Source organism: Epinephelus lanceolatus, chromosome 17, assembly GCF_041903045.1.
Source record: "Epinephelus lanceolatus isolate andai-2023 chromosome 17, ASM4190304v1, whole genome shotgun sequence".
In the NCBI taxonomy this organism is placed as follows: domain Eukaryota; kingdom Metazoa; phylum Chordata; class Actinopteri; order Perciformes; family Serranidae; genus Epinephelus; species Epinephelus lanceolatus.
In genome coordinates, this window is record NC_135750.1 from 30,431,711 (window position 1) to 30,447,385 (window position 15,675).

At 40.8% G+C, this 15,675-nt stretch overlaps 1 protein-coding gene across 3 annotated transcripts; it reads left to right on the forward strand.

Moving 5' to 3' along the window:
* The first annotated feature begins 1,394 nt into the window (after positions 1-1,394).
* Positions 1,395-10,419, forward strand: mocos (molybdenum cofactor sulfurase). Of its 3 annotated transcripts, XM_033613478.2 has the most exons (15): positions 1,395-1,779; positions 1,868-1,957; positions 2,065-2,131; positions 2,239-2,883; positions 2,993-3,069; positions 3,198-3,397; positions 3,506-3,622; positions 3,708-4,079; positions 4,186-4,348; positions 4,466-4,553; positions 4,935-5,056; positions 9,312-9,408; positions 9,554-9,695; positions 9,791-9,892; positions 10,017-10,419. In XM_033613478.2, exons 1-15 carry the CDS (start codon positions 1,668-1,670, stop codon positions 10,119-10,121), a joined length of 2,499 nt encoding a protein of 832 aa, XP_033469369.2. In that variant the 5' UTR covers positions 1,395-1,667; the 3' UTR covers positions 10,122-10,419. The 3 variants fall into 3 exon arrangements, 2 of the variants coding, with proteins under 2 accessions (XP_033469369.2, XP_033469370.1); XR_004500913.2 differs by lacking the exons at positions 9,791-9,892; positions 10,017-10,419 and having other exon boundaries at positions 9,199-9,408; positions 9,554-9,605; XM_033613479.2 differs by lacking the exons at positions 9,554-9,695; positions 9,791-9,892; positions 10,017-10,419 and having other exon boundaries at positions 9,199-9,454.
* Positions 10,420-15,675: the final 5,256 nt, after the last annotated feature.

The following is a 15,675-nucleotide window of genomic DNA, read 5'->3' on the forward strand; positions in this document are numbered from 1 at the left end:
TGCATACTTGATAGTGTTTGTGTTTATGTCTGGATGTATTGTGCTGTTGGAAGATGGCGGGTTTACTTACTGGATGTTTGGTTCATTATTGGTTAGTGTCTGAATAATCCCATGAGGGATAGGTCGTGTAAATGATGAGACATGAAAATAAAATATTCACTCCTGCATTCATGGACATCAGAATTACAGACATAAATATTATTGTGCCAAAAACTCAGATTCACATACTTTAAGTTGTTAAGTGTGTGAAACACATATTTTTTCAAAATACATACCCATACTTTTTACATATTATTAATATAATGTACACTTGAATGATGTGAAATAATCACTTGTCTTACTACCATTTTGAAAATAAGTTTCCTGTTCCTCTTCACTGGTGTTTTTCTGCCAGGTTAGCTGCTATTTGCACTTTATTTAACACTATCTAATGTTCCTGAGAGCAAAATGCTAAAAACTATCCCAAGAATATAACAAGTTATGGTTGGCATGGATGGATTACTAACGAGCCTTCAAGGCACAGGTCCGGGGTCGCGAAGTGTCAGGGGCCCCTGGCCTTCACTTGCAAAATGTCACTGAAATTAACAAGGAGAGACCAGGAAGAGACTCAAAATGACCACAACGAGATGCAAAGAAACTGCAAAGAGACACAGAATAACTAAAAAATGGACCAAACAGCCGCAAAGAAACATCAACAACAAAAAAACAAGAGTAGGGTTACAATAGTATGAGATTTTTATGGTACGATAACTGTCTCAGAAAACATTGTGGTTTCACAGTATCACGCTATTACAGAATTTAAAGTATTATCAGTCAGAAAGACCCTTCAATGACTGACAAATGAAAGGGTTATTTACGTTAATATTATTAACGTTTTATTACCATAATCTCAACTTGAAGCCATTTTGTTAATGGAAGTATGTGTGAAAGGTCTCCTTTTTGAAAACAACAAAAATAAAAGGGAGATTATGGGGTTTTTTTTTTCAATAGCGTAGATAAGCAAATGTACATGGTATGATAACCATTAACTTTTATATCACAGTATACCTTAAAACCAGTATATTGCCGCAACCCTACCTCAGAGACATAAAATTACCTCAATAAACAGAAAATCACCTCAGAGACCCAAAGAACTACAAAAAGAGAATACAACCACAAGGAGACACAAAATGGCCATAAAGAGACACAAAACCACAAAACGATGCATAACTGTTACAAGGAGATGCAAAACCACCACAAGTCTGTGTGTCTTGCTCCTATGAGAAGTTGGGGGGGGGGGGGGGGGGGGGGCTTTTCATATCTGTGCCCAGGGGCCCATTATATCATAATCCGCCCATGGTAGTGGAGGAAATGTAGTTTAAAAAAAATAAAAAGCTTGTCACGTGATTGCGAAGTAGTTACTACAAACATGGCTCCATTACAGCCGAGTTTCCACTTCGACAAAATCTTATTATGTCAACATGGCTACACCACTGTCATGCCAGTAAACAGTCTCGAGGGTTGCATGCACGAGGGCTGCAAAGGGAGGAGGACTTTAAAGCTCAGCCGCTGATCACCGGACTTCGACCCTGAAAATTGTCAATGAGTATAAAAGTAGTTGTTTGTGTTGAAACGCCTGCAGCTGCCCCAAGGTCTGCTCCGTAGCTCTCTGCAGCCGAAAGCGGTCGATGGATTTCCAAAAACTTTGCACTTTTGACACCTTCAAGCAGCTGTGGAGTCACTACGGTTATGGAGAAAACTTCCAAGACGTGATTGAGCAGGAGTTCACACGGATTAAAGGTAAAGTTTGTGTTCAGTCATGAGCAGTAGTGACAGGCTCGGTGTCGCTGTCTGACCGCTTACATGGCTGCTCTTGTGTTGCAAATAGGAATTACATACCTGGATCATGCAGCAACTACTCTGTACCCTGAGTCTCTGGTCAGGGACTACTTCCAGGACATTTCAAGGAATGTGTACGGTGAGAGAAGTCACATTAAATTTTCAAACGTTACTTTTATGAGTTTATTTATTCTTTATTCAGTCATAAAACTCAAAGCATTTAAGTATTGTTATATGTCCCAATAGGAAACCCTCACAGCCATAACCCCAGCAGCAGATTGACGCATGACACAGTGGAGAGGGTCAGATACAGGTAAACTCCATTCATGCCCTCAGAAGCATTTATAATAGGCCCCTGCGACTCCTTTGAATGGTACTTTGCTGGATCAAATGAGTGAAAAACAGAACATTTTCTTACAGGGTATTGCAGCATTTTAACGCCACCCCTGAGGAGTACTCTGTGATTTTCACTTCTGGTTGTACAGCCACACTCAAATTAGTGGCTGAGAGCTTTCCCTGGAGACCACAGACTGAGAGCGAAGCAGGGAGTTGCTTCTCCTACCTCACTGACAGCCATACCTCTGTAGTCGGCATAAGAGGACTGAGTTCTGGCCAGGGGGTGGTTGCCCTGCCTGTCTCCCCGCAGGAAGTGGAAAACAGGGCAAAGGATGAAGCTCAAGGTGAAGATGTTATTTGCCAGACACCGCACCTCTTCTGCTATCCAGCACAGAGCAACTTCTCAGGGAGGAAGTATCCCCTTAGCCATGTGAAAGGCATCCAGGCGAGACGCCTTTACCCAGCGTGTGGCCACCACGGCCGCTGGTTTGTGCTGCTCGATGCAGCATCTCATGTCAGCTGTTCCCCTCTAAACCTACAGGAGTGCCCTGCTGATTTCATTCCCATCTCCTTCTATAAGATGTTTGGCTTCCCCACAGGTCTGGGGGCCCTTCTTGTCCGTAACGACACAGCAGGCATACTAAAAAAGACTTATTTTGGAGGAGGCACAGCAGCAGCTTACCTTTCTGGAGAAGATTATTATGTGCAGGTGGCAAACATTTCTGACAGGTAAAGTACTATACAGCCTGCCAAATCTTGGCTATTTTCTGAAAGCTTACACTTCTATAGCTGCTGCATTGTCGTCTAAAATGCACTGTTTTCTCCCTTCTTGATAAAGATTTGAAGACGGGACTGTCTCTTTCTTAGATATCATTGCTTTAAATCATGGTTTTGAAGCTCTTAACAGGATCACAGGTAATGTAAGAGCATTCATGGGAAAACATTAAACACTTGTTTAATAGCAGAATCATTATACAAGTTACTCATGATCTGATTCAGGTTAACATCAATAGTATCTCTTCATCTTCCCTTTTTGCCTTCAGGGGGCATGCACAACATCCAACAGCACACATTTGGCTTGGCACGCTACACTTACATGCTGCTGTCAAGTCTTTGCCATGGCAACGGGCGACCAGTGGCTCAGATATACACCGAAGGCCAGTTTGAGAGTCCAAGCACACAGGGCGCAATCCTTAACTTCAACATTAAGGATTCTCACGGACAGATAATTGGATATTCTCAGGTACATTCAATAAAAGGATTTCTTTCTGTTTGACTGTAGTTAAATTACTGCATGTTTATGCGTAGGCAGTGCTGGTGAAAATGAAAACAATTCCTCTGTTGCCCTCAGGTGGACAGAATGGCCAGTCTTTACAATATCCATGTGCGCACAGGTTGCTTCTGTAACACCGGTGCCTGTCAGTTTTTCCTTGGGATCACCAATCAGCAGATGAGGAGGAACCTGCAGGTTAGTGATCGTGGAGTAGGAAAAATGTCAAAGTCTGTTAAGATCATGTGAAGGTAGAATAAAACAGTGTCTTTTTCTCTTCAAGGCTGGCCATGTCTGTGGAGACACCATCGACCTGGTGGACGGCCAGCCGACCGGATCTGTACGTGTGTCCTTTGGCTACATGTCGACATTTGAAGACTGTCAAAAGTTCCTGAACTTTGTTGCCAAGTGCTTTGTGGAGAAACCAGTCACAGTGGACCAAGTGAGACTAGAGAAGCTAAAAAAAGCCACAGCAACAACCCAGAGCCTAAATGAAGGAATCAAAATCACTAATGGAGAAATATGTAAAGTAGATGAGAAGGAGAAGCCTGCAGAAGCGTCATTGAGAGGATTTGGACACAGAGACTCACACAGAGAGGCTTATACTCTGACCAACATTTTCATATATCCCATCAAATCATGTGGCGCCTACGAGGTTTGAGGATAACCCAAACAATTCTTTCTTTCACTTCTTTTTTGTCCCTTTCTGTCCTATTTCTTTCCCTCTGCTTTGCTTTGACTCTGTGCCATTCTTCATGCAGGTCCACAACTGGCCGGTGGGACCACTGGGTTTACTGTATGACAGAAGCTGGATGGTAGTGAATGGAAACGGCGTGTGCCTGAGTCAGAAGAGAGAGCCACGCTTATGCCTCATTCACCCACAAGTCTGCCTGCCCTCAAACAAATTGCTCCTGCAGGCATCAGGTCAGACAGTCCGTCGGTGGCTCACTGAAAATAAACACACTGCTTAACTAAAAGAAATTTCAATCAGTTGGATTTTCAGCCAAAGAGGATTTATATTTTTTTCCCACTGCCCTGCAGGGATGGATACCATTTCAGTTCCCTTGGAAAGCAACAATAAAATGCACACAAGGTATCAGGTGTGTCAGAGTAAAGTTTGCGGTGACAGGTGAGCTGGCAATGTTAAAAGATCTGAAAGCTGCAGGATATACGGTGACACATATCATTTGTTGTGTATTTTTACCCATATCGATGCATTCTCTCACTCCATTGTTCTTGATGCTGCCTTTCTACAGTGGATGGCATTATAAGGTCTCCTCTCAATTTAATTAAAAAAATCATGTTATTCACCGCTTTTATTGAAAAAACAAACAACAAGCAAGCGATGATATTGATCTCCTCAGATACCCAGATGACAAGTCACAAGTTAAAAAAAAAGCTATTCATCCACAGATTCTTGGATTAGATGTCGCACCAATAGCAAGCAGCATCAAACTCTGTATTTCCCTTGGGCCTCCAGAACATACAGTAATCCTCCTCCTTCCCCCAGGGTGGAGACTGTCGACTGTGGGGATGAGGCTGCATCATGGCTCTCAGAATTTCTTGGACAGCCATGCCGCCTGATAAGACAAAGTCCTGATTTTACCCGAGACATGAAGAGACCTAGTGGAGGTACCTATATAAGAATCTTTTCTGCCAGGATCTTATATCTTTACCCTGAATTTATCTGTAATATTGTTCCATCCCAGGTCACATATCCTGTTAATACTACCTGGTTGTGGTTGTGACCTTACATTACCTTCTGCTGCTCACTTGGTATTTAGAAATGTTATTTTTTTCTGCATTTGCAACTTTCTCTGTTTAAAAGCATCCGTTTTATTACATGAAAGAAAATGTACATTCAGGTTGGGGTTGTGTGATACAACGATATATATTAATTTTTGAATATACAGTGAGATTAATCATTAATAGCTAAATAATATCTAGTTTGTCACATTTAGATAAACATACTTGGAACTTGACTGCTGATGTCTATGAAGGAAGACTTGAGTTTTTCTCATAGGGCTGTGGAGGCACTGATATATACCATCAGACAATATATATTTGTAAAACATTTTGATATACCAAGGTAGCCATTAGTACTTCGATAGTTTTATATGTGTATTTTAGGTTTTGTGTTATGGTTTGTTGTACTCAGCCTGTGAAGGAGCTCTGTCAAGTCTGGGAAAATTACCCTGATGATAGCTAAGCTTGGGCTTAGAGGGAGATTTTCAACACAAAGCCGTTACAAACTGGCAATGAGAATATTTGAAAGCTGTGAGTATTTACCAGCCAGGGAGGATCTAATGAAGAGATACTATCAGGTTGCATTCTGGGAAGTGTTGACTCTTGTGTTTTTGGAGCTTGACTTAAACTAAGGACTAAAAATTGGGATTACCTGTGCTGCACAGATTTCAACAACTAGAATATGATTTGACCATTTTATTTCTGAGCTCTTCCAGGTATCAGGCATTTAAATGAAAAACAGTATTCTTCTGTAACAAAAAAATAACAAAAATAGACCTGTTCACTAAAATGGTGACACAGACGTGCTATGTGAATTTCAAAATAAAGGTATATCTTTAAGATGATGATATGGATCGATGTTTTCATTTTGCATTGATGTAATTGGATCGTTAATCAATGAATCGATGTATCGATGTGGATCGATGTATCGTTACATCCCTAGTTAAAACGTAAGTGAACAGGCATACTTCAAGTGCAAAGTTAGTCCACTAAACAAGCTTTTTTTCCACAAAGACTGCCTCATATCGTTAGGATAAATGTCAGAGAACATATAGAAAACGACATGTAAACGTGTTGTCTTACCTTACCGGTGTGCTGCCATGTTTGTTTACCATTTAGCTCTGCTTTCCAAAGCGCGGCCGAAATATCGCGAGAACAAGCAGCAATCTCATACCGTGGCTGAAATCTCGCGAGCTCTAGATAAAGCCCAGCTGGATACTACTCCAGATGGAGGTGTCTCGTCCTTGGTCATATCCAGACCTTGAAAATAAGGCTGCAACCGGTCGCATTCCTTGCAACAGAGGCACTCCTCTTCTGTGAGCATTGGGGCACAGCATTCACAGGTACACCACCAATCTCCAGAGCTACTCAGCCTTGCAGCAGCCATTCCTCCTCTGTCGTCCTCTACCTGTTGCGTCTCTCTCTCTCTCCTCCTCAGTTCTTCAATTTCACGAAGCTCTTCGTCAGTGTATTCTGGCTCAAATAAATAAGGGCGGCCATCAAACTCTGCAAAATCAAATTCCTCCTCCACAAAGTTGAAGTCTGGCAATAAGTCAGCCATTATTCTATAAATGTTTCATAAAATAAATGAATGAACTTTTCAGGCTACTGTCTGGTTCTGCCTTCCAGCTGTTGCTGCTTGTTCTCGCGAGATTTCAGGCAGGGTATGCAATCGCTGTTTGTTCTCACGATATTTCGGCCACGCTTTGGAAAGCAGAGCTAAATGGTAAACAAACATGGCACCACACCAGTAAGGTAAGACAACACGTTTACATGTCGTTTTCTATATGTTCTTTGACATTTATCATAACGATATGAGGCGGTCTTTGTGGAAAAAAAGCTTGTTTAGTGGACTAACTTTGCACTTAAAGTATGCCCGTTCACTTATGTTTTAACAGGTCTGACGCTACTATGCGCCCTGGCTGTATCTAGGCTAACGGCTAACATGCTAACTATTATTTTTATGTCACTAGTCACTTGAAACAAATTTAGGACGATAGGAGACAGGTTGAAATAAACCGAAATTTCCCTTTAATATGCAGTTGATTACGCACGGTTCGAAAGCATGTAGGCTATATTAATTGGTACTGAATTAATTCACTGGATCGTTTTAACCACAGGATGCACTGATTTGATTGATTTATGTTAATGTGAAATATAATCAGTGGTGGATGAAGTACCTACAGGTCATACTTGAGTACAGAAGTACAGATATCTTACCAGAAAATGACTTTGGTAAAAGTTAAAGTCACCTATTAGAATAATATTTAAGTGTTAAAGTGTCTGATATTACCGTACTTTAAGAACTGAGAGTAAAAATACAAGTAAATGCTAATAATAAAAAAGCAAGCAGTCAGAACTCTGAGGATTATGAAGTGTATTTCTTCTTAACATGTATACAATATAAAAACAAGGTCTGCTTTACAACTTCATTCATTCACTATCTGCAGCCGCTTATCCTGTTCAGGGTTGATGGAGGGCTGGAGTCTATCCCAGCTGACATTGGGTAAGAGGCAGGGACACCCTGTACAGGTTGCCGCGCAGTTACCTGTGACAAATCTGTATCACCTTGAATCATTACTCACCCTCTCTGCTGTGGGACGCCATTTACCGCTTCCATCAAGTCAGTCTCATTGTCGAGTGGAATGTAGTCGCTAGCAGGTGGTCTCTTATCTGACATGCAGCCTGGGCATGACTGGAAATCTAAACTTAAATGCGACTTTGAGAGCACTCGTTTGCACTTGCCCTTACATGATTGATCTACGATCTAACATGCGAGCTAGGACCACTAATTCGTCAAATCTTATGATTTTATTTTGTAGTAACAAGGTAATGAAAATGCTTAGGACATAGAAATACATAGATACTGGGGTAAAACTTTGGGAGTTGTAGTAGAGTAACCCACAGGGTTGCTCTGCTGCATTGCATTGCCTCTGGTACAATGAGGTTTTCATTTTAATCTTTTTTAAACTGACTGCACATGTATTTTACACAAATCTATGTCGTTTTTATCTGTTAGAGGGCTGCGGTGAGTTGCTCCGGGCCCGCATGGACAAGTGTGGCTTCTGTGGTCAGTGTATCAGCTTCAGTTGATTATAATGCATACGTTCTGCCGTGGGCGTGTTGCAGCAGATGTGTTGTGCTGCATCCATGTCCTATGTATTTCGACTGTCAGTCCCTGGTATGAGTCATGCTGGATCGTACCTTTCCCATTATGCAGCCAATACATCATTTCATTTGACCCAGCCTGTCTGATAAATGCCCATATCTTCCATCGTTTGTAATGCCGGGCTTTCTGTTAAATATTTGTAGACTCCAAATCCAAGCTGATGTAACCCAGATGACATCATCAAGATTATTCTCTCAGCCTTTAAAAATCTCCCTTCAGAGCCACGGGAGACATTATGTAACTATTTTCACAGTCTGACTAGTCCTCCTCACGACAAATATACTGACCCTCATGTGTGAAATGTCCCTTTAATATCTATAACTGTATAATGCTTTTGCTGGTAATGTTGGATCAATGAGCTGCTCTGTTTTATGGCATTGTTGAATTCACAGGGTTCTTTTTTTAACATCAATATGATGAATTGTCTCAGTTATTCAGGTTTTTCACTGGATGAGCTAATTTCCACCTTGTTATTTTATCCATTAACAATTTATCCATTCAATTTCCATAATAATTACCATATCATGATGTATATATTGCTATTTGACAGAATGTCTCATAACGAGGTCCATTTAGTAGCTGTTCTGTAGCTTTTGATCATATCGCACAATCTTTGTGGAGTTTGTCTGGTTATCAGTGAATTATAGATGTTCAACTTTACATTTTTTTGGAGCATTTCAAGGACTTCTTGTTGGCTTAAATGTTGAGATTGATATTGCTGTGTAAAATTACATACACAGTGGTAGAAAATTGTATCCATATCGTCCACCTCCACATCACGTATGTTTAACTGTGAGTTTTTAATAATATTGACAAATCTCTTCAAGTCGCACTCACTTTTTCTTCCTCTGTATTACAGCAGAACCTCAGCTTTCAGGTTGTGTGAGGATGCAGGCTGCGCAAACCAGAGATCACAATGTTTTCCTCAAATTGAACAAATCACTGGGGTAATATAAAGTCTTTCCCTTCTAGCTGCCACCTCCACATCCCTCTCCCTCGTGAATGAAGCTCAGTATCTCATGATCAACCGTGCCAGTGTGGAGCTCATTCAGAAACTAATGAGGAGCAGGTTTGAAGACATGATGTGGTATTCAAAATACGCAATGCTCGAGTGAAAAGTATCAGGATCCGTCAACGCCTGTACATTTACATTACTGTGGATAATTTATGTAGCGCTGCAAAATAACATGCAATTTGCACATTCCCTTTCTCAGGCAGGACGACTCCGAGGGCGATCAGCTCCTTGACACACAGAATGTCATTAGCCGCTTCCGAGCCAATTTAGTCATCGCTGGGGTAGAACCATTTGAGGAGGATAATTGGTCACACTTGATTATTGGCAACACTCGATTCATGGTGAGCTGACACTTTGAGATACATGATAAAATCTTCAGATGCATTAAAAGCGGATATCTCAAAAATGAATGTGCTCTCTGTGTGATTAACACAAGGTCGTAGGGCAGTGTGGAAGATGCCAGATGATCGGAGTAGACCAGGAGACTGGGACCAAAACAAAAGAGCCACTAATGTCTCTCTCTGCCTACCGCAATAAGGTCAGTCAAAAACAATTAACTGCTCGTTTATGTAGATGCTCTGTGTGTGTGTGTGTGTGTGTGTGTGTGTGTAGGACGTGCATATAAGGTGAATCACTTTCCTTGTTTTATACTTTTTTTTTAGGTCACTTTCGGTGTGTACCTCACCCATCAGGTACCAGAGGGCTCCACTGAAGCCTGTGTTCTCTCTGCTGGTTCCTTTATACAGCCAGTGCCGCACAGTTCTTGAAGTAGTCATCTGCGTCTTTATTTTGGTGTTGTCTTCGGTCCTAAGTGGTTATTTTTGCACTGCATGTCCTAAAGATCACCTGTCAAACACTGCGGGGAGTTTCTGTAGATGTTGCTCTTTAATTTGTCTGTGATGCCCTGGTGGCTTTTGTCCTCTCAAGTATCCTTTTCATACCAGGGCATTCAGATTTCATTTTGTCTGAGTCTGTTTTGATGGGAAATGAATAAGATTTCTAGATTTCTTCCCCAGTGGTTACGTTCTTAAAATGTGTGCAATAAAGTGGATATATTAATTGCAATTATAATTTGAATGCATGACTATTATTTGAGCCAAAACATGTCAGCCTTGATGCAATAATCGCTGCTCATGGTAACCTCCCAGACAGTTGATCCTCCTCTGTTTATTCCCATGGAGGATTATATTGCTATTTATTCCAAACACACCACCGCTGTTACTGCTGCTACAAATCTAAAACATATTGCTCCCTGTAATGGAAAAACCTACCAGACACTCAGTGTATGCTTTCAACGTGGTGCAGACTTGGACATCAGATGTTCTGCCAGAGAAAGTAATAACTTGATGCAGAGAGGATAGAAAATGTGTATTTTCTGGGAGTAAAGTTAGATATCTTGGCCACCAGAAATGATGTGCTCAGGGTGACATGCTTGTACATGAAGCACATACGTATGTGCTCAAATGATGTGTCAAGGTCTGGCAGTAAATTGTCCCTGTAAATTGCTCACCTATGGTGTTGTTATAGAGGGCTGTAAGAGGTGGCTGTTGTGTGTCCCAGGGTTTTGTGCTGCTTAAAGGATGTTAGCCAGTATGTGTGAGTTCACATTTCAAGCTGCATAGTGCACAGAAATAGGGTTGCACTACTAATTGAAATACTATCAAAATCACAGTATGGCCAAGTGCAATATCCAAATCGCAGCAGGCCTACAAATCATATTCCAGACCTAAGGGATCATGCTTGTTTCATACAGACCCCAGCAAAAAATTACATCATCATTTCTGTATTTTTATCAGTGAAAATGGAGTGCAGAATTACTATTCCCACTAAAATTCAACTCATATCATCATTGCAGTATCTATCAAAAATATAAACAATGTGATTTTTTTCTTGCATATTGTGCAGCTCTACATAGAAATAGATTGGATATGTTAGGGAATAGTAGGACATGACTGTACAAAGTGTCTTAGTAGTGTGTTGGACTACAACAAACTTGGACAGCTTCAGTGCTGCTAGAGGGATGAACACCATTCTTCCAAAAGATATCGCCTCACGTGATTTTTACAGGGTATAGTATATGACTCACAGCATTTTCATAGCTACTCATTAAACACTTTATTGACTCTTCTTTTTTATTAACATCCATCTCTTCCTCCTCCTGGCACCAAACATTGGTACAATTTCTGGAGACTAGGGCCTGTTACAACACGGGGAAGTTGCAACAGCTCTTATTCCTCCAATCAGAAGATCATTTTTAACACATTGCAACACGTTTTCATCCCAAGACGTCACATATTGCCTGTTTGTCAGTGGTCGTTTACGTCTACCTATTATGCACCAGGTATCCTTCTGCGTCAGCTGTTAACTAACGTTCCAGAATGCCACTACCAACGCAGACATCAACAAAAGCACATGGTTAGGTTCAGGCTACAACAGCATGTCGTTGGGTATGAAGAAAACATCTTGGTTTGGGGTCCACATTCACAAGGCAACCACCTGGCTTCTGAGTGAAAGTTTGGGGTTTGCTGAACCCATCCACCAACCCTCACACCCACCCTGTAGGGACTTTCCAGCTCCTTATATTACGTCATTACGGGCAGAGTTTCAACCTGATGCTGTCCAGAGGCGTATCATAAAGCCGTGACAGGTGCCATCTGGCAGACGGGCAGTGTATCATAACACTGCAAAAGGTTACGTCCAGTTACATTCTCACGCTGCCCTGCCGCATATTGTACCACCACAAAAGCTGGCTTTTGGCTTCAGGAATCTGAGGTCAAAATCACTGACAAAGCGACGGTATTTGATGACTTTGGAATGAGAACAAGCTGTTGGAACTGTCCCCAGGATTGAGATCAGTTGCAACCACAGATGGTATAAATAATGGACACAACTACCATGATGTCACCCACTGGTTTGTAAACTCCCATTTTGAAGCCTCAAGTTCGGCATTTCGGCCATCGTCATTTTGGGGTTTTTTTTAACCCGAAGTGACTTTATTTGGACGAGTGGTTGGAGCTGTGGAGGAGTGAGTGGTGTTATCTGTTGTAGCAAGGCCTTACAGATGGCCTGTCACGGTAGCAGCCCCGCCCTTGAATATGCATAACCTTGAGCTTTAATGAAATGTAAATGGGTACATTATGAAAAAAATAACACCCTGTACTGTTGTCATGAATGTTAAAATTAGCTATAGAGACTAAAACCATTTTTTATGTCTGCAATAAAGTTGTGCATTTAAACGTGGGTGTCTATGAGGATTTACTCCAGGGGCGATTCTAGGATCAGAGCTTTAGGGGCGCTGAGCACCCAGAGAGCTGCCCGGCCAGGCAAGATAAATTTCACTGTTTTGTACATTTTAATGCAATTTCATTCCCACATTTGTGAAAAAAAAGCACAACACTTTTTGGGAAAGTCTGTGACTAAACCATCAAATCTGATAAAGGTTATTTAAATGCTGAGCCACAGCAAAAGAGGAATGGATTGGAATCATAAAAGAAACGTATCGTAACCCTAATTTCTGGGGGAAGACAACTCATTTTGATACAGCAACTCCTCAACATACACATAAACAGTATGTATGTTTCTGGAGTAAACCAGCCCCCTATAGTGAGTACCAAAAATACCAAAAATGGACCTTGGGCTTATTTTTTGGACTTTAATTTGAAATGAAATGCACAACATGTAACATTAACTAACAGTAATTGACTTTTTCAATGTTTGTCTCTGCCTTTTTCCTTCTTGTCTGTATTATATAATACAAATACATAAATAAAAATACACTTCAAAAAAAGCTGTTGTATTTTTGTTGTGAAAATATTACGTTTCAACCAAGTACTGTATGGTTTTGACACTTTTCTAGCTTGTTAAAAAAGGACATACAGTAACAAAAAATCTCTCAATTTTTAGAGGTGCTGGGATTCAATTTAGGGGTGCTTCAGCACCCCCAAAAATGGGCTAGAAACGCCTATGATTTACTCTGTTTTGGAGGCAGCCTCGCCAAAACCATGTTGGCTGACTTGCGACAAATGCTGGTTGAAGAATGGGATGCCATCCCACAGCAGTGTGTGACCAGGCTGGTGACCAGTATGAGAAGGAGGTGCCAGGCTGTATGGTTCTTCCACACCCCACTGAGGCTCCTGTTTGTTAAATGAATAAATTGTTAAATTGCCAATATGTCTTGTTTCTTCATACTTCAGTCATCCAATCCACCAAATGAGTCAACAGCAAAAAACGCTGTTTGGCATTGGCAGAGAAGATTTGGCAAATTTTTCATGGGCACAACCCACATAGTCTCTGCTGCTGCTCTCTGCTCATCCCACAAAATGCATGTTCCTTACAAATGTGGCACCATTAAAAAGGGAAATAAAAAGGCTTTCCAATAAGATTTATTGCACTGTTACAACAAAGAAATAATCTACCAAACACAAATTTCCTTACTTTTTGTGCTTAGTTTATATATAAAGGTTGGTTTAGTCTAAATAATCTCTGCGTGACTGAGAGAAATGCAATGCAGCTATCCCCAGTCTCCCCTAGACTGTGCACTGTGACAGTGCTTGTTGAGAAGTTTCTAATTGTTTTTAATTTAGTGATATTTTGCTTTCTGTTCTTATATGGGGCATTCTACCGATTTTGTGCAAAGTGCTGTCCCTTACCAAAAAAACAACAAAAATAATAAAATTGAGTATTCAGACATAGATATTTACAAAGATTATGTTATGGCCTATTTAAACCCAGGGCGTTAAATGAGAAAGTGATAAGCTAAATATATACAAAATCACCATTTATAGGGTACTTTCTATTGGGAAGTAGCTGTCCCCAGCCCTGACCTCTAAAATTCAAATGATGTAAATAACACTTAAAACATTTTTCATATTTTTTTCAAAAGTCTAATTTAAAACATCTTTGTGATTAAGTTTAAACAGAAGTTGAACGATTTAGATGTATTGTGGGATTCATTTTTAAATTAAGAAACTATGCTAAAAAAAATAGTGTCCCTTGTTTTCATGTCACTACCGAAACACAAGAGTTTTAATGCTCTGGTTGAGTCTGGATTTTAGCCACACCCCTGAATTTCTGAGAAGGGGGGTAGTACTGCACCCCCGTCCCACATGGCTGCATGGTAAGTCGCTGACTCCCATCATTTTTTAAATAAATGATGGGAGTGAGCGACTTACCATGACTCCTGCTGACTCCCATCATTTTTTACATAAATGTCTTCCAAAGTCTGAAAATCAGTGTGTAACTTTTAAAGTTGCCACTACCGAACACATGTTCTCTTCAATTATGTAAAAATTTGGGGGATTTATGCAAAATATTATGTTTTTCTGTGTGAACAACTCTTCAGACATGTGCTTGTTAGCCATGTGACTGCTAGCATTCTTTAGTTATCCTGAAAAATAGCTAGGAATGTCACTACCGAAACAGTCACTACCGAAACTACCGAAACAATGACATGATAATTTCGGTAGTGACAAAATGGAATGGTCAGTAGTTAAACCCCATAATTTTGTGGTCCAAAGTCTCTGCTCTGGTCTACTCTACTCTACCCTGGTCTACTCTACTCTACTCTTCTCTACTCTACTCTGCTCTACTTTGCTCTACTCTACTATACTCTGCTCTACTCTGCTCTGTTCTGTTCTACTCCGATCTAGTTTGCACTAATCTGCTCTACTGTACTATACTCTGCTCTACTCTACTCTACTCTACTATGCTCTACTCTACTCTATTCTCCTCTATTCTGCTGTGCTGTGCTCTGCTCTATTCTACTATACTCTGCTCTATTCTGCTCTGCTCTACTCTGGTCTACTCTATTCTGCTCTGCTCTACTCTACTATACTCTGCTGTATTCTGCTCTGCTCTACTCTGGTCTACTCTATTCTGCTCTGCTCTACTCTACTATACTCTGCTGTATTCTCTACTCTACTCTATTCTATTCTGCTCTGCTTTGCTCTGCTCTACTCTACTATACTCTGCTCTATTCTATAATCTGCTCTACTCTACTCTCTACTGTGCTTTACTCTACTCTATTCTGCTCTGCTTTGCTCTACTCTACTATATTCTGCTCTACTCTACTATGCTCTGCTATACTCTATACTCTGTTCTACTCTGCTCTACTTTGCTCTACTCTGCTCTACTATACTCTGCTCTATGCTACCCTTCTATACTCTTCTCTACTCTACTCTGCTCTACTCCACTATGCTCTGCTCTACTCTATTCTGCTCTGTTCTACTCTACTCTACTTTGCTCTACTCTATTCTGCTCTACTCTATACTCTTCTCTACTCTATTCTATTCTGTTCTACTCTGCTCTACTTTGCTCTACTCT

Coding starts and splice junctions, on each gene's coding strand:
- mocos (XM_033613478.2), top strand. CDS start 1,668: ATGGATTTCCAAAAACTTTGCACTTTTGACACCTTCAAGCAGCTGTGG. Junction 3,623..3,707: donor AGATGAGGAGGAACCTGCAG/GTTAGTGATCGT, acceptor TTTCTCTTCAAG/GCTGGCCATGTCTGTGGAGA. Junction 9,893..10,016: donor TCTCTGCCTACCGCAATAAG/GTCAGTCAAAAA, acceptor CTTTTTTTTTAG/GTCACTTTCGGTGTGTACCT.